The following is a 23568-nucleotide window of genomic DNA, read 5'->3' on the forward strand; positions in this document are numbered from 1 at the left end:
ACTGAATTAACTACCAATCTTAAAAGAGCTTAAGAGATCTTAAGAAATTTCAAATTCACGAATTGACCGGCAGACAGGTAAATTTATACTTAAACTGCTTAAAAAAAGTCATTAAAAATCTGCAAAAAATTGTGAAATAATCTATAATTGACAGAAAAATTGTTTAAAATCCTCCTAAACATCTTCCAATATTCTAGTAAGTCATTTAATAAAACCACATTGCTAACCATTGACTAGGAATACAACATGCCTCAATAATCAAATGAAGAGAAGCTGATGTGAGCAGGTGATTTATTCTGCAGCAACTGTTACTACGCACCCTATTGCTAAAGCTTCATCTGCATTGCTTCTGCTGGTCATCTTCTAAAACATATTTGTGAGACAATGTTACCAGACAGGTTTTCCCCTCCTTCCTTTTGAGAATGACTCACCCCTTGCAGTCTGTGCAGGAGATAATAATTTTCGTAGCATGATTAGAATTTCAAACTGTACGGAAGTCTGTATGAAAAACCCAACAACTTCCATGTATTTCAAATACTATTACTTAAATATGTATGGATATTGGAGATCATATACAGCGACTCTTTATCCATTCCAGATTGTAAACCTATTGTAAAATGATGGGATGTGTTTTTTCTATTCCCCCTCCTTATTAAAGAAGCAATAAAACTGTACATTAAAAGACAGGAAGGACATTACTGAGTTACAAAAGAATGCCCCCTTTGTCAATAATTTGTAACTGTAAACAAAAAAGTTCAAGTAGAAAAGCAAACTTGTGTGCCGCTGCTTCAAATATGTCTTCTCACCCCATGGGGTTAGGGCAAAGTTCTTTAAAAACGTGTCTTCATGGCAGTCATGAAGCATCTCAAAAGGGTCCTGATCTTCACTACCAAATATCACTGGTGAAGCTAAGCTCCTTTGCTGATAAAGGTAGCAATGGGTTGTTCCTGTGAAACTCTTGGGGATCCTTCATGGTATTGTTAAGAGGTAGCTGTCCATTTAGTAGTGTCAAAGGTATGTTACAGTATGTGTGATGGTTGCTTATGGAAGCTATTGGCAATGTTGCTGCTGACACATCATATTCGTATCCTCTGCAATAATGTCTCATTTGCACAGAATCTGCTTGATGGTAATCAGTTAAATCAGCCCGCGATTCCACCAACGTGGCAGAAGTGCCTGTGACGGCAAGAGAGGGTACAGTCTGGAGGTCTCCAAAAAGGCCCTGCTCTGCAGAATCCAGGACCTGATGCCGAGACACCACCTCCTTTTTCTTCCCTGGCATTTCAAAGACTAGGCGCTTCCAAAACTTGGAATTCAGTTTGCTGCTTTTTGGTCCTTTCCACTTGACCACTGAGAGAAGTTTGATGGTGTGCTTTAAAGATTCCACTTCGTGATAATTCACTTTCCCTTTTAATGCAGTACACTCAATCAAAATAACTTTGATTTCTCCACTGACTAGCATGTTATGGAGTCTGTTTTCCATCTCAAAAATACTCCATCCTCTCCTGAGAACATAGTCTGGAGTTAACACGATAATGAGTCTTCTGCTTTGTTCAACACATCTTGTGAGATCTTCAATGTAGGCTATAAATTATAGAAAGAGAGAAAGAGTAAAGAATAAAGAAGTCTATTGTATCAAAACATCAGGCTTGCAAGCAAGTATAACAAAATCCTACAGCTTACTGATCCACACCATTTAAGACAAGGGGCGTTTCACAACATACTCCAACAAAAATAGGATTGTGTATCACAATATATTTCTATTTATGGAGTACATATAGAAAACTCCTTAGTAACACCCTCCCATCCTTTATACTGTTTTTCCCTGTTCATCTTGACAGAATGACATTTACATAACATCCTCACTGTGTAGATGCATTAGTGACTAATAATACACAGTTCACTTACTGAAAATATATAGGTCAAGATCAATGTAATGTTTGTGTAAATGTTAACATTAACGGTGGTTATGATTAACATCGCATTGAGGGAAGCACACTCTGGGAAGCAGTTCTTGTGTTTCAGATGCAAGGACATGAGGGTGCCGCAGGGTGTATGAACTGTAACTTGCAAGAGCTCAAAAAGAAATCAACCCTCAGCACATGCAGAACTTGTGCTATTGCATAGAAGCATCACAGTAGCTCTTTCTTCTTTAGGTATTAACCACAAAAGCACAATAACATTCTTTGTGGCCCAATGGTCTGTTTTAATATCACAAACCTGTGCTTCTATGTACCCCAAGGTATTAACAGAAACTTCACAAGTGACAGGAACAAATGGAAAATTTAAACATATTGGAGGTGTTTATTTGTTGAGACATCAGTGACAAAGAAAATAGTATTCTTCTTTTATTCACGCATGCCAAGTAGTTGCAAATGATCAGTGTAAGCAGAAATGCCAGCCCCATCATTAGCTCCACGATGTCAGTTTTATTAAACTACAAAATACTCTTGAAGTTGGACTTGGATCCCTGAGTTTCACTTGTCCCAGGGATGGCAGGGAAGAGAAGCCAATTACACTGGTCTGACATGGAACATGATGGGAAAGAGATCTACTTACAGACCTGATCAAAAACCCATTCAAATGAACGGACTTCAACAAATTTCAATGGGTTTTGGGTCAAGACCAGAAAAATGAAATCACTTGAAAAAAAAACCCACTAAGGTCAGAAAAGTGTTCATTGGTTGCACAGCATTGTGATTGCAAGCTTAGAGAGAGGATATAATTTTTTTAAACTACGTGAACCTCTTGACCATAGTACTCAGAATGTGCCACCTGACAACAGAGAAGCATGTGTTATAAATGAAGACTTGGACACAAGAGCTGCACAGAACAGAACTTTACTGAGCACAGGGCAGGGCCTCGCTTACACACGCTGCCCTCCAGCAGGAGCAACAATTACAAACATCATCATTAATCAACATCTGGTACTGCAAGACTCATTTTTATAGTCCCAGGCACCATCCCACAACATGCTTATTCACACCACTTCCAGTAAAGTAAATAGCTACAAAATAGGCCAACAGGAACATTCTAAAATAGCTTATTTTCATGAGACTGAAGGCATAGTTAGCATCAAATCTGCCTTTACCAATGTTTTATTTCACCACTTAGCAGCAAGAAGAATTTCTTTCACAAATGGAAAAAAGAGGCAATTGCAAACATCCCACAGACACACAAAAATTTAAGACATACACATACATTACAAATGTCTATGCAACAATCCTGACTTTTAGTTAATGTTTTATGACTCTTTAATCATGCAGCATTTACAGGTTGGGGTATTTTTTTCCTTAAAATATTTTATGACGAAAACCCCGACATTGCTCTGGGTAAAATAGTTACTCATTAATGAAAAAAATTCAACATTAAAATCCATGGGAGAGGCAGCAGAGAGGGGAAAGAATCAGCAACAATGAGAAAATGATAAGCAGAACTGGTGAAACAAAACTTAAGGAAAGGTAGAAATGTTCAATACAATGGAAAGAGATTATCCCAATGTATCAACAGCTCAGACTCTTCATTTTCTTCCTTTCTTTCTGCTCCCAAAAAGAAAGAATTTAGGTGGGAAGCTTCATCATTAGAGGTTGAATCTGCAAGATACAGTAAAACAACAAACTATCATGCATCTTTCCTGAGACATATTCATCCCTCCTTCAAACAACTCAGAACGCTGCTATGTACAAGACAGTTCTCTGCAGGACACAATACCGGTGAGTACCACATATCCAGGTTAGGGCTAAGCACACCCATGCATATACTATATGCATCCAATTTAAAAAAAAAAACAACAAAAAAAACCAAAACAAAAACCAACAAAACAAACAAAACATCACTCCACTTTCATCTCTTCAAATGTCCAGCAGCAATAATTTCAATAGCAACAACCCAGCAATAATCCATCATACCATCTGAATCAAAAACTCACCAGACTTTGCCTTAGTCAAACAGGGAATGAGGTGGGAAGAAGACAGGAAAAATTCCCTATTTTCTCAGATGGATCCATCTCCCCTCTGTGCCTCTCCCATATTTTGGCATGCCCACCTTACTTACTGGATATTGCAACAAGTTAGAGCTCTCTCTACAGACACAAATTCCAAGTTTGCAGCTGGTTCACTGATAGATATGGCCAGTGGTCAGGGGGGTTGTTGGCGCACTGAGGGTAAAATATACTGTATTGTAGGAAACTGGAAACTCAAATGAAAAGGCAAATGCATTTTCCAGCCATCTGCTCTGGAACTACTTAGTACTCCCAATAACTTGGGACTACTACTACAATAGCTTGGGACTACTACTAAAGGTAGGTGACAACTTCCCTGGAGCACATGGTTCCATTGGGTGCACTCTACAATATGTCCAATGGGAAAAACTTAAACATTTCTGTGAGGAAAAGCATGAGGGGACAGATTCCTGCCTCAGGAAATTGAAGATTTTTCCCAGTGGTCCCAGACTGACTGCATAAACCCGTGAGTTGCTAAATCACCCACCCTTCTTTCACTGCAGAATTTGAGACTGCTCAAAATACCACAGGCTATTGTCTGTCTTAAGTGTTCAGTTCATTAGAAGGTATTAAATCTGAGCAATCTGTATTTCAATGTAGGATGGAAAAAAGGTTGTTTTCACCTTTCCAGTGAGCTGAGAAGTAATTGTCAGGCAATGGCTCTGCTTCACTTTCAAGAAAAAAACTGAGCATGGATTTCAGGAATGACACCACCAACTAGGATCAGCTGTAAGATTCCAGACCAATATAGTTCCACCAGATAAAAGTAATTTTGCTGAAAATTCACTTTCACTGCAGGAGGTGTCAACTTCAATGGCACTTCATTGTGAGGGGACAAAAAAATTCATCTTGACATAATCAGTATGGAATTATTCGTTTTTAATTCCCAAAGACTGTATTCTATCATAAACTAGAATGTAAAAATAAAACATCAGCATTAGAATTAACCCACTTGATTTTATTGAAAAAGAACATTTTAAATTTTGATCCTTTTTTCCCCTTGAAAACACCATTTTGCAATATGGCACAAAAACTGTTTTCAAAGTGTTAACACTTCCCACAGATCAAAAAAATTAGAATCATGGGTAGCTCTATCAGTAACTAACTTGCATCATGTCCAATGCAATGCCCAAGGAGGTATGGTCAGCAAGAACTTTTAGACCCATAAACATAGTTTTTGCATGTTTGCCCTTTAGTAATGAAGACAGATCACCCGACAGCAAATACGCACTCGCCAAACACTGTCAACATGTAATGATGTTGAACTGTAGTTTGAAGCACTGAAGAAGTCCAAGACACGCATCCCATTTGCAATTAAATCATGCATAACTGCCTATTGAATCCTGAATGGGCTGCACTAACCACAGGCTGGAAGGAAACCCAGACAACCTAATACACAAGCAGACGAACAGCAAGGAAATTAGTGAACACCACGGACACAGAGCTGCTTACACAAAGAAATGACTGACTAACCAGATTCAGATGATTTGCAGAAGCAGTTGAGGGAGAGGGAAAGAACACCAGAAGCCATGTAAAGTCCTACGGGTATTTTTGGGAAGCATTGTCCGCAGGACCACAAGAACCAAAGAGTATCTACCATCAACCCCATACTGGCTGGTTCCTGGCACTCTGAAAATAACCAGCCTTTCTGTGTTTGGCAATGTGACTATCACTTGAGAAAGTTATTTATAGAAGAATAATTGAGTCCTGGTTTCCTAACTGAATAGTTCCCAAACCCTAACTCTGATTATAATAACAAAAATGATTGCATGTCTTACTTTTCCTATTTATTAAATATCTGTTGCTTCTGTTAGCTCAGACCAGAACAACAATGCAGCTGGAACTGCTGAAACACAGAGTGGAATGATGGCCCCTCCCCAGAGAGATCCCAATGCCAGAGTAAGCTAAAGGACAGATGATGAGCTCAACATAAGGAAAAAAATGATGCAGACATGCTGCCCTCTCAGCATACCACGCTCTTAGCCATTGTCAGACTTTCTATATTTGACATGGCAAAGGAAGGAGGGATTAATGAGAAGGAAAAGATGGCAGCTCTGGGGACGTCTCTTTGCAGACTGAAGTGTCTGAAGTGGATGATTTTAGTCAAATCGTTTTGGCAATAGATGTTGGAATCAAAATTCTGGATATTTAGATTCAAAGATTCATGGACTCATACAGGTTAGACGGGGGCTCTGCAAGTCTCCAGGTCAATACCCTGCCCAAAGCAAGACCAGCTAAGGTTGCTCAGGGCCTTGTCCGGTACAGTTCTGAAGACCTCTAAGGTTGGAGGTTTCTTCTCAGTGTCTCTGGGTTCTGTTCTAGTGTCTGACCACCCTCACGGCGAGGAAAATTTTCCAAATGTTTAAATAGAATTTTCAGTATTGCAACTCGTACCTGTGGCTTCTTGTTCTACAACTGTGCACCTCTTGAGAAGAGTCTGTCTCCATCTTTGTGCTTTCCACTGGAAAGACAACAGTAAGATTCCTCCTTGGCTTTGTCTTTGTTGGCCTTTTCTTCAAGAAACACAGTTCTTTTGGGCTCTCCTCTTGTACTGTGTGTTCCAGCTCCCTGACCACCTTCTGGCCTTCAGTAGACTGTTACAGAGTAGCCAGCCTTTCTGGCTTCTGTTCATATTTCTTCCACTTTCCACTGTCATTGCTCTGCATCCCTGCTGCCCCTGCCCATGCCTGGCATTAAGTGTAAGATTCATACAGAATAGACAACCAGGGCCTTCTGAAAGGAGTTTGTGGAGCAGGGTACTCTGTTCCACATAAATGGTGTCCCATACCTAATTAAGGCTCCTTGGGAACCCCAGGCACACAGTCCAACTGGGTTTTCTTCATCCAGAAAGGTGGAATTCACCACGCAAAAACCACACAGATGGGCAGACAAAACTACAAAATGCCAGGACTGCAATATTGACTTGGGTGCTTTTTATCACATGCCTTATGTGCTCTCCTGTTGGGCTGACAGCCTCTCATTTTTCAGGTAAAAGCAAAGATTTTTTATTCCATCGCTCTTGTTCTTTTCAGTGCCTGATCTCTGTACCCTGGACTGAGCTGGAGTGAATTGCTGGTGGTTTTTTCAATTCTGTCGAGATCAAATGCACATGTGCATAGAGAGCAACTAGATGATGCTCTAATAGATTTGTACTGCTGGTATTAAAAATCCAACTTGACAGTTTTGACCTCTTCACTTTCAGAGTTTAAAATAATTTGCAGAAACCATGGGAGAAAAATATCTTCCTCTGATGTAGTCCAATTTTAGAAGAGTCAAGTGCAAATAAATCTTTCTCTCTGTAGACACATTATCCATAGCAAGACAGAAAATGGCTCAGGTAGAAACACAATTATTCTCATTTCTCCCCCCTCCAAGTATTCAGTCTCCTCAGGTCTCCTAACACTGAATTAAAAAACTCACAGAGCTTGAGAGTCTGCTTGCTGTGGGAAAGGTTTTGTTAAAAAAGCCCTGAAAACTAATAGGGTGGAAAAAATGATAACTGCTAAGACACTTTAGTAACAACTGCAACTGTATCTTAGGGATCACGGTCTCCTTACACAGGCTAACACGTTCAATCATGCCTTAGTTACCTAGGCAGAAAGGTGTATGTGCTGTCAGCTTTGACAGAACGAAGAACACTTACTCTGCTAAGACCAAAGAATATTCTTTAAGAAATAATAGCTGCTATAATGCTTCCTATAACACGCAACTCAAATCCCGGGTTACAAACTTGGTCTTGCTGCTTACACAGCATGCTGCATTTCATGTCTCCCTGCCGTGTCACCCCTTTCATCTTCCAGCCTGCATGGCCACGTGGGCTTCTGCATGAGCGAGAGCAGAGAAGCGGTGGCTGCTTGAGCCCCGTTTCCACCTCGCCAGTTTGGGGAGCTGCTCTCAGACATCTCCAAGAGCCACCACAAAAGTCCTTGCTGGCCACCCTGTGGTGGGCATCACTGAGGCCCTTGGCATCCTTCACGGTGATTCTCCCACTAGGACAAAACACTCCACTGTATCCTGGCAAGGCACAGAAACCAACACCTAGTGCAAAACATCACTCAGCCCCATCTGACCTGGACTCTGGATGCCAGGGATCTGCTTCCCAATGGTGAAGAGGCAGCCTCAGTCCCCACAGCCATCACCTCTGTCCTAGCAACAGCAACGGTCGCACCACGAGCATCCCTGAAACGGACGGTCCTCAGCGCAGAGCCGAAACGCAGAGCTCAGATATGCAGCGCGAAGGAGCTCGCTGCTGGGTGTGCGCGTCCCAGCTAAGGCACATCTGGCTGCCATCTCTCCCTCAGCTGCACAGGGACACGCAGAGCCTATCATAGCATTTCCCCAGAGGTTAGAGATGAACCAGCTGGACAAAAACATAATCAAACTTGTCCCTGAATTTTTCTGAAGTCAGCTTTTTAGTTTGTTCAGAGAAGTGTGCAAGAAAGTTAATGAAATACTATTTAACGAATCTATTTTTTGCTTGCTCTCAAATCCAAGCAGCAGCTGTCTGTGTTGCTTCGTACCAGGAAGCAAGCGCAATAATGCACACCCTCCTGTGGCAGCACCTTAAAATTGCAGAGATTGTATGAAACAGCCAGCCTTACAAAACACACCTTATTTGTTTTACTCATGGAATGGCACACATTGAAGTACACAAGATATAGAAGGAAACACATCAGAACGGAGAGTGCAAAAGCATTACATCACACTGAAAGTCATTTACACCAAAGAGAAGGAAATGCAGTACATGTGAGAAGAGATATTTCCTAAAATAAAAAAGATAACTGTGATCAAACCTCTATTTTTCTACAGAAATCTACCCCGAAGAGCTATGTATTTTGTCATATCTGCCACTTTTTGAGACAGTCACTCTAAAATAGATTATGTTTACCTCTGAAGTTTCTAGCAGGTCCATACCACGTCACACTGCCTGCTCTCTTCACCAAGCACTGCAAGTCCACGTAAGACTGGTGAGCATTAGGCAGAACACAGCCACGTTCCACTTCTCCAGTGCACACGGAGAGCTTTCAAATACAGGAGTCTGAGTCTTCCCTCCTTCCCCATCACCTCTTCCTCCCTCTTGTCCCCTCAAAATAAAGTGCCTTCCCCCATATCTTTTTCAAAGCTAAAGCATGCAAATCACACTCATTTCAGTTCCACGTTTTATTCTGCATTGTCATTATGTCTGATTAACCATTCTTGAACCTCCATATGTTAGAATCAGGCCCTTTCACAGTACTGAATAAGTGAGTTTGAGAGGAAACAAGAGGTATCAAATCTGTGAATGTTCATAAATGAGAACTGACATTTTCAGGTACCCTACATTTTCAGGAGAGGTTTAATGAATACCCAAAGTGATGACAAGTATTTGCTGAGTGTCTGACTGACAAAAATAGACAAAAAATAAAATACTATGCTGGCTGGTACAGCAATTGGAAAGAAGAATCTCATTTCAGATTAATCTGTGCTTCATTACACTTATCATTGAAGGGCTAGCTTTAAACTCTTTAATTCACTTGTATAATTGCTATGTATAATTGTTGGATATGAAACAACTATTTACAACAGTTCTGTGATTTTTTTAACACAAAGACATGTATTTTGTATTAATAATATCTAAAAATTCAGTACTACTTGCTTGTGCTGTCAGAAATAAGAAGGGCTATGAGCCAAGTGCCCTTTCTGAAATATGTCAGTAAGGGAGTAAAACACACACCTTGCAGGGGCAGGGCAAAAGGAACAGGGGAAGCAGCTCTAACCTAGGAGCTGCAAATGCTCATGATAAATTCAAGCCACTACATGGGACTCTGCATGATCTCTGACTAGGCTCTGACTCCTCTTTCCCAATGGTACAGGATTCAGAGCTCTGTTTCCACCTCCTTCAAATGTCAGAGAAAAAGTAGGCTCCAACTTCTGGGGCAGCTACTGGGGTTTGGCAACAGCAAGGCAGCAGTTTCAAGTCTTTTGGCATGCAGGTTGCTAATGCAGCCATGTTCTAGATGTTTCATGTTTGGGGACATCTGCTCCAGCACAGCCATTGCTTTGTTTTCTTGTTCGTATTTCCTATACAGTAGCATATACAGAGAGAAGTTCATATTCTCTTCTAATATTTTTTATGGAAGTGATTTGCAGACAGAATTCGTAAAAAAAGGTTATTTTTCACAAGGGTAGCATTTCAAATAAATGTGATATTAAAGCAAACATACTTTGCATTCAAAATTCATCAACATGATGCATATGATTCATGGTCTTTTTTCACTTGTCCAAAAATGAATCTGGAAGAAGAGATGCCATAACTACAGCTAGGAAGGCATTAATTGTTGGTACAGACATCCAAAGGTGCTGCTGAATATTGAGACATGGCAGCAAAACTGATTTGAAATGGACAACTGTATTTCACCGTCAGCATGGAAAACAGCATTGGATCACTGGGCAGTACATAGTCCTCTGAAGAATTAGTATTACTTACACAATACCAATTACTTACACAACACCAACACTGCTCAGGAATGTAACACTTGGTCAAAACTCTAGTGAAAAAATTGCACCTATTCCATTAACTGGGAAACTATTGTAGCTATGTATGAGGCTTCAAAGTTAGGAAAAAAAACCAAAAGACAATGGGAAAGATGACTTTTACTTGTAAAGCTGCTGTAGACAAACACATAATCACTGGAAAAAAATAATAAACCCATTTTCAATGATAAAACAGAGACTACAAAAATCTTTTTTTTTGGAAGTTTCCTGCTTAGCTACCTGTGTCTGCTGTAGAGATTTTGGACTACAGTATTGCTTGCAGTGCTGCAGCCTTCCCTGTAGGAAGGTCCAGCTCCTGCCTCCACTGAAATCAATGGCAGTTTCCTCCGATTTCAGTGGTGCAGGAACAAGCTCTAGCCTAGAGCTCAAATTTACAATACTGAGGAAACTTTTCCAGTCCTCACAACCACTTCACAACAAGAGGTTTCCCACATCCAGCACTTATTGCACAGTCCAGGCCTTCATGACACATCAGAGAGAATTAAAACCGAAAGGTCAGCAATACTTACTTCCACTAGGGATCAGGTCCCTATCCGGAATGAAGAGCTTATATCCATAGTGCTTTTCTAGAACATCTGGCAGAATTTCAAGTGCAAACTGCTCCTCTTCATTATTATCACAATCTAACGCATCAGGATCCACTTTGGTGTATGAAAGATATGCATCGTATTCCTTGTTGTCTGTAAGAAAACAAATTCACGTTCAGCCTGCTGCCTGCAAAAGCACTATAAAGAATATAGGAAAGCACTAGGAAATTGTATTATTCGTTGAAATGATCAAGCATTTCTCAACAAAGCTGGGACTTTTCACAGGAACATATAATCTGGCTTCCAGAGAGATATTTTTCAGATCCAGTCAAAGGATATTCTTTCAGTTTTCTTCTGCATGTTGAGCTAGTTACTGACTCTGCTTCATGTGGTCAGTGCACACATTTCACATCTGAAGAGACTGTTGGCAAAATTTTGATACAAATACTAAAGCTGGAACTTTTTATTTTAATCCTTTATATATTGCTAATGGAAATCTTTCTTTCAACTCTTATGCCTCACGAGCGCTATGATTATGCGAAAGTTTGGAGCTTGGAAAAGTTTTTGAGCCTAGAAAGTTTGGAAAGTTTTGAGCAAGGAAAACTTCCTTGCACTGTGAGAAAATACATGACTTAACTCAAATGAATACTGATTATGCAGAAACTAATGACAAATACAAACAGCCCAAAGCATTTTTTCAGAAAATCTTGTAGACTTTAAAACCAGTATCATAATTTTAGAGGTCACCTGATCCAGGACATTTTAAATACTTGGGGCTCACAGTATGACAGAGAGAAATAACTTCAAGAACAAATGGGGCACAGGGGGAAGACTTGCCCCTCCATTCTGCCTGCAGCTCAGGGGTGGAGGCAAAGCCTCATCAAAAGGTGGAGGCAGGCAGTGGGTGACAGTGGGGACCCAGGCAATGCCACGTGAGGACAGTGGGGCTGCAACATAGTGGTTTGGCTAGAAAGGGCAACACACCTCCTCCTCCTGCACAGCACTGAGGCTTGTCTCCAGCTCTCTGCATCCCAAACATGGAGCTAAGAGCTGGCGACTGTGCCAGGAACAGAAGTGGCACCACTATTGAGCTTGGGATCCATGCTGGGATCAGACTGTTTTAGGGACATTTCTCTTTGCTATTACTCTGCAGTAATGGAAAACAGTATATTGAAAAAGTCAACCTTCAGCAATTCAGTCTCCAGGGAAGAGCACAGCTGCCATTATTTACAGAAAATGAAAAATCAAATAGTTAATGTTGTGAGGACAAAACCACATGAATGAAGGATTGCTGAGTACCAATTATCTGTAAAGAACAGCGCACATGAAAGACAATTAAAGCAGTTAAAAATCATCAATATATTCTGATAAAAAGACAAAATAGCTAATCATAATACAATACATTCCTTGATGACCTTGAAATGATGGTTACTTTCTTGTAATTCTTGACACAAAGCCAGACCCATGAGGGTCAGAGCTACAGACAAAGCATGTGAATAATTATACGTTTGTAAAAGGCAATTTGGCTAGTGTCACCATAACTGCATGGGAGGATGTCCACCTGGCTTGCTGGTATTTCTCTGAAATCAACAGCATACAAAAATAGTAGTTACCGATGGAAAGATGACAGAAGAACAAACGGCAAAGAAATAAAGGCCAGTCAGCTTTGGAGGCCTGTCCAAAAGCTGCTGACCTGTCCATAGTGAAGCCTGACAAAACCTTTTAAGAGAAGCCAGCCACCAACTGATTCGGGAGGCAAACATCCCTGCAAACATTTGAGAGCACTGCAAAGGCATCAAAGCAAACCGCAGAGCACTGACATGGTTATAAAGCTGTGTGAAAGCTGTGCACTCGCCCAGAGGCAGACGTGGATTGTGTGCAAGCAGTGCCTGAGCCTCCTGCCCCTTCCAGCTGCGTGGGTATGATGACTGCCCTCTCCAGTCACCTCTACTCACAACGCGAGCAAGACGTAGACAGAACCAGTTCCCCCTGGTTCCGTGAGTCCATACGCTTGTGTTACATCTCTACGGTCTCGACTCCCTCTTCGCATTTCACACACAGAGGCCATAGCAGAAGGACCTACCCATGCTTACCCACCGCTCGCTCTGTGTGTTTTGGATGCAGCACTGTTTGGAGCCATTTTCTAAAGGGCTTCCCTTAACCCTCAGTATTGTTTTCTCTAAAAACAATGCTATGCACAACACAGAAAGTGAATGCATTACAGAGCATATTTTTAAAAATAGGAATAAAGCAAATCTGTTGAGTTCCAAATCTTCTATTTTAAAGAAATACATGTAAAAATGGAAAATGGCCCTGCAATGCATCTATACAGCTGACTACTCATGAGAGCTCTGTATGTTCCCACTACACCCTACATAAGTATAAAGAAACATCCCCGTCTATGCTTTGACTTCAGTAACGTTCTGCCTCCATCTTTCATTCTGCTGGATCAGAATGAGACACAAAGCTGCAATAGTTCTAAAATCATGCACTGGAAAAATAAAAGGTTGTTTTCAAAATTAACACGCACACTAAATCCCCTATGTACTCCCGGGGCTTCCTATAAACAACTAGAAAATAATATTGTTTCATAAATTAAGAAGTGATTGAACCAAGGAAGTTACATGAATACAAATACAGCAGCTTCACACTGAAAACACGAGATAAATGAAGCAAAGCAATCTGGATGACATTACCACTTTGGGTTACTGTTTGTTGGTGTCAACCAGGGATGTTATGTTGGTATAATCCCAAGGTGTTAGAGGCAAATTACTTCCAAAAATACATAATCTCACCCTTCGCTTTCTCATTGGTATCAGTATAAATATTGTGCAGTATTGTATAGTATGAAAAAAGCATCATTTTAGGTTTTCGCACTCACACGTGAAGATTGAGAAAGAGGAAGTTTCCTGACCTCTATTCCTGCTATTTATCATTCCACATTCTAAAATCCCCTGGACGTTATTCCACCTGTGCTCCAAAACTCGTATGGATTTCACTGTAGCAAAACATTTTCACACTGTATCTCCCCAGTGTTAAACAGAAACATTTATTACTTTGATAACAGTAATGCTAACTGCAGAAAGTAACAGGTCTGTGCAAGTTCACATTGTTTTGGCATAACAGGGGAAATGTGTTCCCTGCTCTTTTTTCAAATACATTATGGTTTCTAGGTATACCATTCCAGACAGCCTACATGACTCACAAGTGTTGCAGTGGGCTACGAAAAGTACCTGTACTTGAATACTGTACTTCAGTTTTTTAGCAGACACTAATTATATGCATATTAATAACATATTAATTATGCTATAAATGTTAAGAATATAATAATAGGATTTAAAGCACTTGCATTTAGATTACCAGTGCTTATTCCAGCTTCATAGAAGCAGGAATGTTGTAAATTCAGCAGAATTAAAGCTTCAATTTAAAAATACATGTTTAGCTTTAGGCACCAAACAGAGTATATGCTAGTGAGAGGGAAGTGGGGGGGAAGAACACTGAAAAACAGCCTGGTTTATTCCTAAACATACTCTCCAGGCAAGCTGTACATTTCTACTACGTTGTTTACAGCCTCCCATTTAACTCAGGTAACTAGTTAGCTTCAATAACAATCGCCTCTCACTAGTTACTGGAGTTAGCTGGCAGCCTGACACAATTCAATAGAAATGTTTAATGGAAAATACCTGGTGAAAAGGCTGCCCACATACAGTATAGATCGCAAGAGAAGTAATCCTGGACATATGTGGCACTGGGACATATGAATGTGAAGAGTTCTCCTGAGGAATCAGTTCACAAATGACATTCAAGCCTCTCTAACAGACTCATGAACAATTCTTCTGACTCTCATTTGCCTATGGCATGGCCCAGTGACATTCAGTGAAAAGACTCACTGATTTCCGGGGGCTTTGGAAGAAAATCTTAGGGCTTTACACTGTTGGGTGCTTAGTAGTTTGAACTTAAACTGGCAGCAAGCATCTTTTGGGATTCATTTCGATCTAGAAGTTTCATAACTTTGGGTCTCTGAAATATTCCCATTGCATATATTGAGTTTCCCGAGCAACTGCTTACCATCAGCTGCTTCGTCTCCTCCAAAGTTCTGTCTGTAGAAAAGCATTAACTCTATGTTGTAGCACTTATAGATGGTCACGAGCAAAATAAGCAGAAGAAGGATGGCTCCCAGTCCTCCAGCAAGCTCTATTTTGTAGATCAAATCTAAAATTATCAAGGAAAGACAAAAAGGTTATGAACTTCCTGAGTTTTATTTGCTCTAATCCACTATACAATTCCATAAAAAATTGTGTAGCTTCCAATTATAATCACTGTAACATTGAAGATGCCTAATTTTTTTGTTCCTTACGTATTACTTAGCTTTACCCATTTACTCCATCCACTGCCCATCTGAAATCACCATCCAGAATGCATTTGAGGCAATAATCATAATTCTTCTACAAGGGAATTATGTAGTGATTTTACACAGAGGATTAATCAACTTTTAACAAGCTCGTGGAGTTTGAAACTTCTATATTGGCAGAGTGCACTGAATGCTGTATGCAGCATATGAGAATAGCTATACTAGACATATCGTACCCCATTTGGGAGGCTCTAGTCCCCCCCAAAATTATTAAACTTTGGCTTTATATTTGTGAAGCCAGTGGATGAGCTGATGTGAGCTGCCAAGCCAGGACTTCAGCTGAATCACTGGAGAATGAATTGAGCATCCAGAATGCCCAAGATAATGTGAGAAGCCAAGAGCACACATCAGGCTGCTAAGAGCCACTTTGTTTGAGTTGTGACGGCAACCAACAGAGTTCTCACATGTTTGTTTAGTACATATTATACTTTAATGGGAACTAGTCCTAGTTAAAATTTCCTACTGGGATGCTTTTGTTAGGGAACATCACAAGCAGTCTGCCTCAAAGAACTTCACAAATTCATCCAAATGCAATTATCCATCTTTTACAGCTGGAGAAACAGAGGCATAGAAAAGTAAAGCAACATGTTCACGGTCATTCAGCAAACCAATGCCAGAATGGGATAAAAAAACCTTCAATACCCGCCCAGTGCTCCACCTCATGTAAGACACTAACTTTAACAGTATTGCTCTTTAGCCTGAAATGTCCTCTGAGCACAATACTGCTCATAACACCACTTGGCATATTACTTAGCCATAAAAGACAAAAGATGACAATTTCACAATAGCTACCTCCAACACCCTGTATTAGTTTAGATACGACATCATGAAGATATTTGCTGCCATGACAAATACCTCGTGAAGATGCAAAAACTGTAATACAGGCAAGACAAAGGTTTTTGTGATCTTTACACTTCTCAAACTTAGGTCAGAAAGAATTACTGTTATGTTATTTGTGTCATTTTCAAGATAAAAAGCAAATTAGTTGTGCATCTTTTGGGGTTATTCTTGCCTTGCCATGCCTTGTATTTCAATAATTAACATCAGATGTCAAGCTATTCCCAGTTTACAGTATCTCTGATGTCTGTCTGGTAAGAAGTCGTGGATTAATAGATGGAAAAAGTCTATTGTAATAGCTATTTAATCTCTCTGAGAACACAGGGAATTCATGGGACTTTTATAACACTGCATGATAAAGTTAGCTTATGCTCTGGGGATAAATCTGGTCAAATGAAGAACAGAGTTGGTTAAAATCACTTTTCAGGGAAAACCTTAATTTTTTTTTTTTGTTGACTGAATCTTTTTTGCTAGGAAAGTGAGATGATGGCAAAGCTGCCAGGTTGGAAGGAAATATGCTGAGCATTGACCTGCAGCCCACAAAGGAGCACAGACTTGTGTTCACTTGCTGGGGGAATGGCAAGGTATCGAGCAAAAACACAAAATCCAGCTCATAAGGCAGAATCGATCTGTCCTGTATTTTCCCTACTGCCCCATAAACTCTCCTGGAGTCCAGATATAAGGAGGCAGAAAGCCAAGGCTTTTGGGCTCCTTATCTCCATTCCAAGGTGGAGGCAATGGAGAAAACCCCAGAATGTTCAGTTTTCTTGCCTACTTCAGCTCTTGGTCTCTGCCTCTCATTAATGCCTTACTTCTCAAGTGGTTCTCACTGTGGTCATTAGGGAAGGCAGCACACCCAACATTAGGAAAGGAGTTGAATCTGGACTTTGTGCTATAATAGTGACTGAAAATTAGTAAATAATAACATTCTGATAGTCTCTAATGTAAAATAATTTGGCCACAACATATCATAGAGGATTATGGTCTTTAAAATACTAAAAGTCTCGTAAACACCCAATAAATGAGAAACAAATATATTTTAGAAGGTTCCTTATCATTTAGTACTATATCAGTATGAAAAACCCCTAAAAAATTAGTTTCCTGCATGTCTTGAATAAAGGCAATCTTCTTGAAATAAATGGTGAGCAAACATCATTATAATATTTACTTTCATCTAAATTCACTGCTTCTTTCCACTAAAAGCACAGCTTGAGGTTAGTCTGCAGTTCCTGACAAGTTATTCATATTTCAGGATAGTTATATTATGGAGTATGAAGACTTCAATCACTAAAATACTGGATTGTTTTCAAATTCATTTGAAGGGAATCCTGAACTATTTCCATAACTAAGGGACAAGTGGGTGTATATTGTGTTTCCATGCAATTTGAGCACCAAACATGCTAGGACAGCATGGAGAAAAAAAAGAAAAGCAAACCCAGGATTGTCCAGAATTTATTTTTGAACTACCTGAAAGCAAGTAACAATGTGGTCTTGAATTAAGTCAGTAAAGAAGAATGTGATAGCAGGCAGTGGTAGTCAGGTCTCAGGAGCATGCCTGATTCTGTCTTTACATTAGTAGCTTTGGGTGTTTGAAACTGGATTTGGTTCTTTATCAGTCAAAAAAATAATAATAAAAAAAATCCTAAATGATGACGCATGCTCTGGGGCTGTCAGTACACTGGTGCTGTACAGACAGCACTCCTGTATTGTCCGAAAGCATTTGTGAGAACCATACCATTAATACAGGAAAAGACTTTAACATATTTTACCTTAAATATTTGAACAGTTCCTTTTTCTTCCTCAAAGAAAAGTACGTGCTTAAAAATAACCACCTGATGTCAAAACAAGAACTAACTCTAGAAACTCTTACAACTACAGCTATAACTTGGATTTGGGGTTTATTCCTGTTTTTTTATCCAAGCCTTCCTAGTTTAGCAGGACTCATGACTTATGCTAGCTTGTGTATACCTGATGTGCTGCAATCACACTTTTGAGCAGAGGGCAAGCAAAACCTACAGAACTGTGACAACCTGGAGACAAAACAGAGCTACAAGCACCTCTTGCCGAACAGGGGTAACGCAGCCCTTAGCAGCTAAGACTTTGGAGGGAGGGGGATTTCTCTGGCTGAGAGATCTGTGCTTCCTCTTCACCTTTCCCAAGTGCCTCAGCATCTGGAAAGCTGCAGAACATGACAATAGGAATCCACGATCCCTTCTTTGACGTGCACAAAGGATGCTGGTCAACAGCTTTCTACCAGTCCTGCCCTAAATCTTGTCACAGGTCAGTAAATACAGTAGTATTTCCTGGCTCATGAATACTCTACCGTCAAATCCAAGCTGGAGAAAGCTAGGATAAGAAGCAATGGTTATCAAGTTGCAGAAAGGAAAAGTTTGGTCAAGTATTTGTAAGAACTCAATAAACAATAAACAGGGCAATGGCACAGGCAGTCAAAGGACACAGTGAAAATACTGTGGTTATTTTAAATGACACTTTAATAGCTTGAAAATCAACTACTGAGAATGCCTGAGGGGAATATAAGCTTTCTACAGCCACAGTGCAGAGACAAATGAAATAGTAGCTGAGAAGTGATCCTTTCCACCTCCCAATTATGTATTCAGCAGTGCTTCTTCCATAATTTCAGCAGAGCTCTGAAATATCTGCATTTTCTTGTTATAAATAAGTCTAGCTTGTTATTCTAATATATGTAACACAGCTGAACATTTAACAGTGTCAACATAGATATACTTACTATCGGTTGTATATTTATGAGGTTCAGTGGATGGAGAGGTAGAACGCTTTTTGCACTGCAGAGGCTAATCCTTCATCACGATGACCAGATTCCTTAATTAAAGTTGTGACGTCCTGTCAGTTTAGATGTTGAATATACATTTGTGTGTGTTCCACACCACAACTGTGGGCCCTTGTTTCTCAGAGTGGTTTGCACCTTCCGTAATGTGTTTTATCTTTATCCCTTAGTGTAAAATATAACCTGTGTTATGCCCTTCTTTCTGGGAGGACATAAAACTCTCACATATAGAGGAAACTGTGTAAGTAGGATTTGATTCACCTGATTTTGACAGGACAGCATAGTGTACTTTCACATATATAACCTGTGGGTTACATGAAAGAATAGCAAAAAAAGACACCATTGACCCCAAAGTTTCCTCTCCCTAGTAGCCCTTTTTTGTCTCAATACCACTCCTCCCTCACCTTTCATTTTATACAGATTATAGCCATGAAACACAGCACTTAGCATCCAGCATGCCTTTAGGTGAACCGATGACTATGGATGTTTTCCAGAACTGCAGTGCCCCATTCAGAGACCTTGGCTGGTCTTCCTGGTCTTCCACCTGGTTCCTAGTTCATTTGTCCCATGGTGATGTCTGCCCTAGGCTCAGAGGTCAATCTGCAGCATGCTCAGGTACTAATAGTATATTTAAACCTTCTCCAAATGGTGACACTTTTGTGTGATCTTGCTGTGACTGTGATGATGGAGAGCACTGGCTTTTTTAACTGACACTAACACTGCAGTGCACAATCTGCTGAGAAGCACATCCTTTGCCTTAGTGGTCTGAAAGGACTGGAACAGCACTTGCAGGTGTGCCTCGTGAAAACATTTCTTCTCCTCCTATTTTAGTAAATTAATTTACAGCCAACAATAATGGCAGGGATCTGGACAATGTATTAACTCTTTAGTCAATCTCCTGTGCTGACAGCTCTGTGGTTTCACATTACGTCTTTGTCCTGAGTGTGTAACCTTCCTTTGTTTTCCCAACAGTTACTGTCTTACAGCTTTTGTACTACCTAACACACTGTATCTTAGAGAGATCACCACCAAATTTAAATGTCACCCTACTTATGAATGGTAGAGGTGATTGAACAAGCAGCGTAAGAACTGTAATGAGATACTGTTACACTCCCTACAATAATGACTTCTACAAACAGCAGAGCAGAGGAGCACTGTTTCATTTGGAATGTTCAAACCCAAATCTTTTCCTTTCTGCTACAGAGAACTTGTCAGTAGTGGTATTCCCAGTTCCAGGTACAGTACCAAGCAAAGCAACCACGATGGGGTAATGCTCCATTGATTTGTAGCTCCCGTTGCAATGTTTTCATTCCCAATGCAGTTAGAAACCAAAACGCACGGCAACTGTGTAAAGCTTTCAATTTAAACAGCAAAGCCAGGAAGCGGAGAAATACGAGAACATCTGACCTCACTGCTGAGGTATCTATTCTACGAAACGCACATTTTAACTCCATCATACAATTACCTCTGGTCTAGTCAGTCAAATCAAGGACAAATTCATAGGCTGTTTAAACCAAAATACTTCCACTACTTATATTGGTGCTTTATGGGTGACTGTATTCCAGGCAAGTGCATCACCTGCAAGGCTGATTCACTAGAGACCAAAGAACAATTCACAAATTTTTTTCACAAATGGTAAACCGAAGCAATAGAAGCCATAACACAAACATACTTCACCTCCAAGTAGGCACACAGGAGTCCAGCCTGGCTCAGAGAGGTCAGCAGGACCTTTACTACTGGCTGACCTGCTGTTGCTGCTGAGGCAGGAGGAGTACAGATAATTAAATAAAGAGAATTACCTTTCTTGCGCAGAAGAACACTGGCATGTCTCCGTCCATTTCTGTTTTCCACATGACATGTATAGTTAGCCAGGTCTGCCTCCTCTACAGCATCAAAAATCAATGTCAATTCAACTTCTTTTTCTCCAAGATGTTCTCTGAGGAGTCTGAAAGGAAGGATACAGCCTTCACTTAACTGAATTAATACGGGTGGAAGATTCCCAAAAGAACCATGGTTCCTCAGCACAAGATATATAGTGTTCCTGGCCTCCTTCACTCCTGGAGAAAGACTTAGAAGGACACTCGAGTTGCCTGAAAGAGACTCCACAGAGGCATCTTTCATGACAACCAAAAGCCTTTTTCTCCCGCCACGTCTGTAGTGAGGAGCTGAATCAAGTGCCAGAAGGGTGGCTACGAGTGCAATGGTTTCAAGGGGCTTTTTTACCTCAGCTCCATCATAGTTAAATGCTAAAAACAATGTTTCTTTTAAACGAAGCAATAAATACTTACTTTCCAGAGAAGTAAATATGCACTACGAAGCTATCGCTGAGCAAATTATAAGGCAATATTTTACAGCCTGGGTATTGTAATACATTTTAATACAGTCTGGAAAACCAATGAAAGGAGCTACTCTGTGGAATTTTCATCTATTTTTTGGAACTAGATTCTGACTTTAAAAGGGAACAGTGTCAAGAACAAGAGCGCTCTGCTCCTTTGAGAGGACAGAGGAGACACGCAAAAGCCCCACAAAGGGAACAGAAAGTTCTAGCAGACTTTCAGGCCAGAGGTAGAGTCTTTTCATGTCATTGTTCTAATGTGAACATTAAAAAGAATGCAAAGTAAATGCAAGTGTTTTCTGATGCTGACACTAAGTCTAAAAATACAATGCCCTATTCTCTCAAAAGGCTTCTTATCAGTTGCTCAAGAAAAAGTTACTGGTCCTTTGAACAAGGAAATGTAATGTCAAATAAAATCTACCAGATTCATTTGATCCTGTTAGCGTACTGCTGCATAATGTGAAAGGGGGTAAACATAAAATGCATGATGCCCTTGGTTGCCTGTGAACTCGCCATTGCACGTAGGACTTCAGTGAGTCTTTGCTCTGAAAAGACAGTGTATGGCACTAAGAGGTAAAGGTATAAATAAGATCCAGGTTCACCAAAAAAGGAATATTTTCTCTTGAGACTGATGGGAGGTGACTGGGCACAAAGTAATTAACCAGAGCACTGTTTGCGCTGGAGGGAAACTGCTTCTGGAAACCTTAAAATTTTTCAATAACAACAAACCCGAAACTTCTCTATTACAAACCAAAGTGTCTTTAGGGTTTCCAATGTGCTCGCACATTTTCTTAGGTACATAATTTCATATAACAAACATGGAACTCCAAATTTGAAAACAAATTGGAAGTGAAGTATGAGGGCATTGCACTAGACAATAAAAAATGCAAGCCTGACTGCTACAAACCACTTATTTACAGTAAGATTTCATACAGCACATAGCCTTTAAAGGCTTGTGTGATCTGACAGAACTCAGAAGACATACCAGAGCATTCACAACAATTCAGCCTTTCACTATGGCTGTATAACTTGCAAAAAAGCAAGTAGAAAAACATTAGTTTAACACAGGCATGTGTGTTGCATTTGGAAATTGCACCTTTTTTTGCAAATTCACTCTCATTTATTGTATATTTTTGCATTTTTTTTTTATTCTGTCCCTAAGTCCAAGTGCTGAAAAGAATGCAAGAAAGGCTGAATTTGTATCATTTCTGGCCAGAAACCTCCCACGAGAGCCTAATCTGTTTGCAGACTCAAATCCAGTCTAAATCATTTGGGGTCAGATAAATCAATTCTCATTTACCTATTAATATTCCACATGTATATATAGCAAAATATTTTAAACTCAGGAAAATCTTACTTCTCTGTTGGTAAACAATATGCTTCACAACTTTTGGCCTACAAATCATGTGGCAAGGAACAAATAAAATCATTAACAGAGAAGGTATCTGAGACACTAATCTGGAGCACTTTGTGAACGTCCAGATTGTCTTGTATTTACTCTAATCAGCATATTTTACATAGAAAAAAATGGAGACAGATTACAATTAAGGTAAAATAAACTATTATTCTGAATCTATTTAAAATAAAATAATCAACCCTTAACATAAATTCAAATAATACATGATCAGCTAAAAAGGAGCTTTCATAAAAAAGAATATGCATTTGGACTGAGAAATTTTTTTCACTTATTTTCATGCTAATTGCAATCTTTAGGAAGAGAACTCTTTAGAATGGGATCTAAGATGAAAATGCTGACAGACACTTAAACATTATGCTGGCAGCAAAGTGCAGAAAGCTCTTAGTGATGTTAAAACTTTCATTCCTGTTATTTTTTTTCCTCTTTTTTTCTTTTAACCAGTACTCGACAGCTAACGATTCATTATCGCCACAGAAATACACAGTTGGTCACCTACATTTTTTTAATATGTATGCAGCCTTTAATTATTGCATTTTGTAGTTGGTTCAGAGAACGCACATTGAGCACAATATTTCTGGGGAAGAAAAGGAATACAGTATCAAGAAGTAAGACGTTAAAGCTGCACCAGCATTTGCTGCACACCCAGAAGATGAAGCTCTGTCCCTATCTGAGTTGGGCGAAACTTCACCAGCCACACAGCC

At 39.9% G+C, this 23568-nt stretch overlaps 1 protein-coding gene across 1 annotated transcript in view; it reads right to left on the minus strand.

Moving 5' to 3' along the window:
• Positions 1-886: 886 nt before the first annotated feature.
• IL1RAPL2 (interleukin 1 receptor accessory protein like 2) overlaps positions 887-23568 on the minus strand; it is a 376072-nt gene continuing 353390 nt past the window's right edge. The window contains exons 7-10 of the mRNA XM_068412045.1: positions 20915-21060; positions 15130-15273; positions 11044-11214; positions 887-1584 (exon numbers count right to left, since the gene is read on the minus strand). Of these exons, the coding sequence (XP_068268146.1) occupies positions 887-1584; positions 11044-11214; positions 15130-15273; positions 20915-21060 (1159 nt within the window). The remainder of the gene's footprint in view (positions 1585-11043; positions 11215-15129; positions 15274-20914; positions 21061-23568) is intronic.

Source organism: Nyctibius grandis, chromosome 13 (assembly GCF_013368605.1).
Source record: "Nyctibius grandis isolate bNycGra1 chromosome 13, bNycGra1.pri, whole genome shotgun sequence".
Classification (NCBI taxonomy): domain Eukaryota; kingdom Metazoa; phylum Chordata; class Aves; order Nyctibiiformes; family Nyctibiidae; genus Nyctibius; species Nyctibius grandis.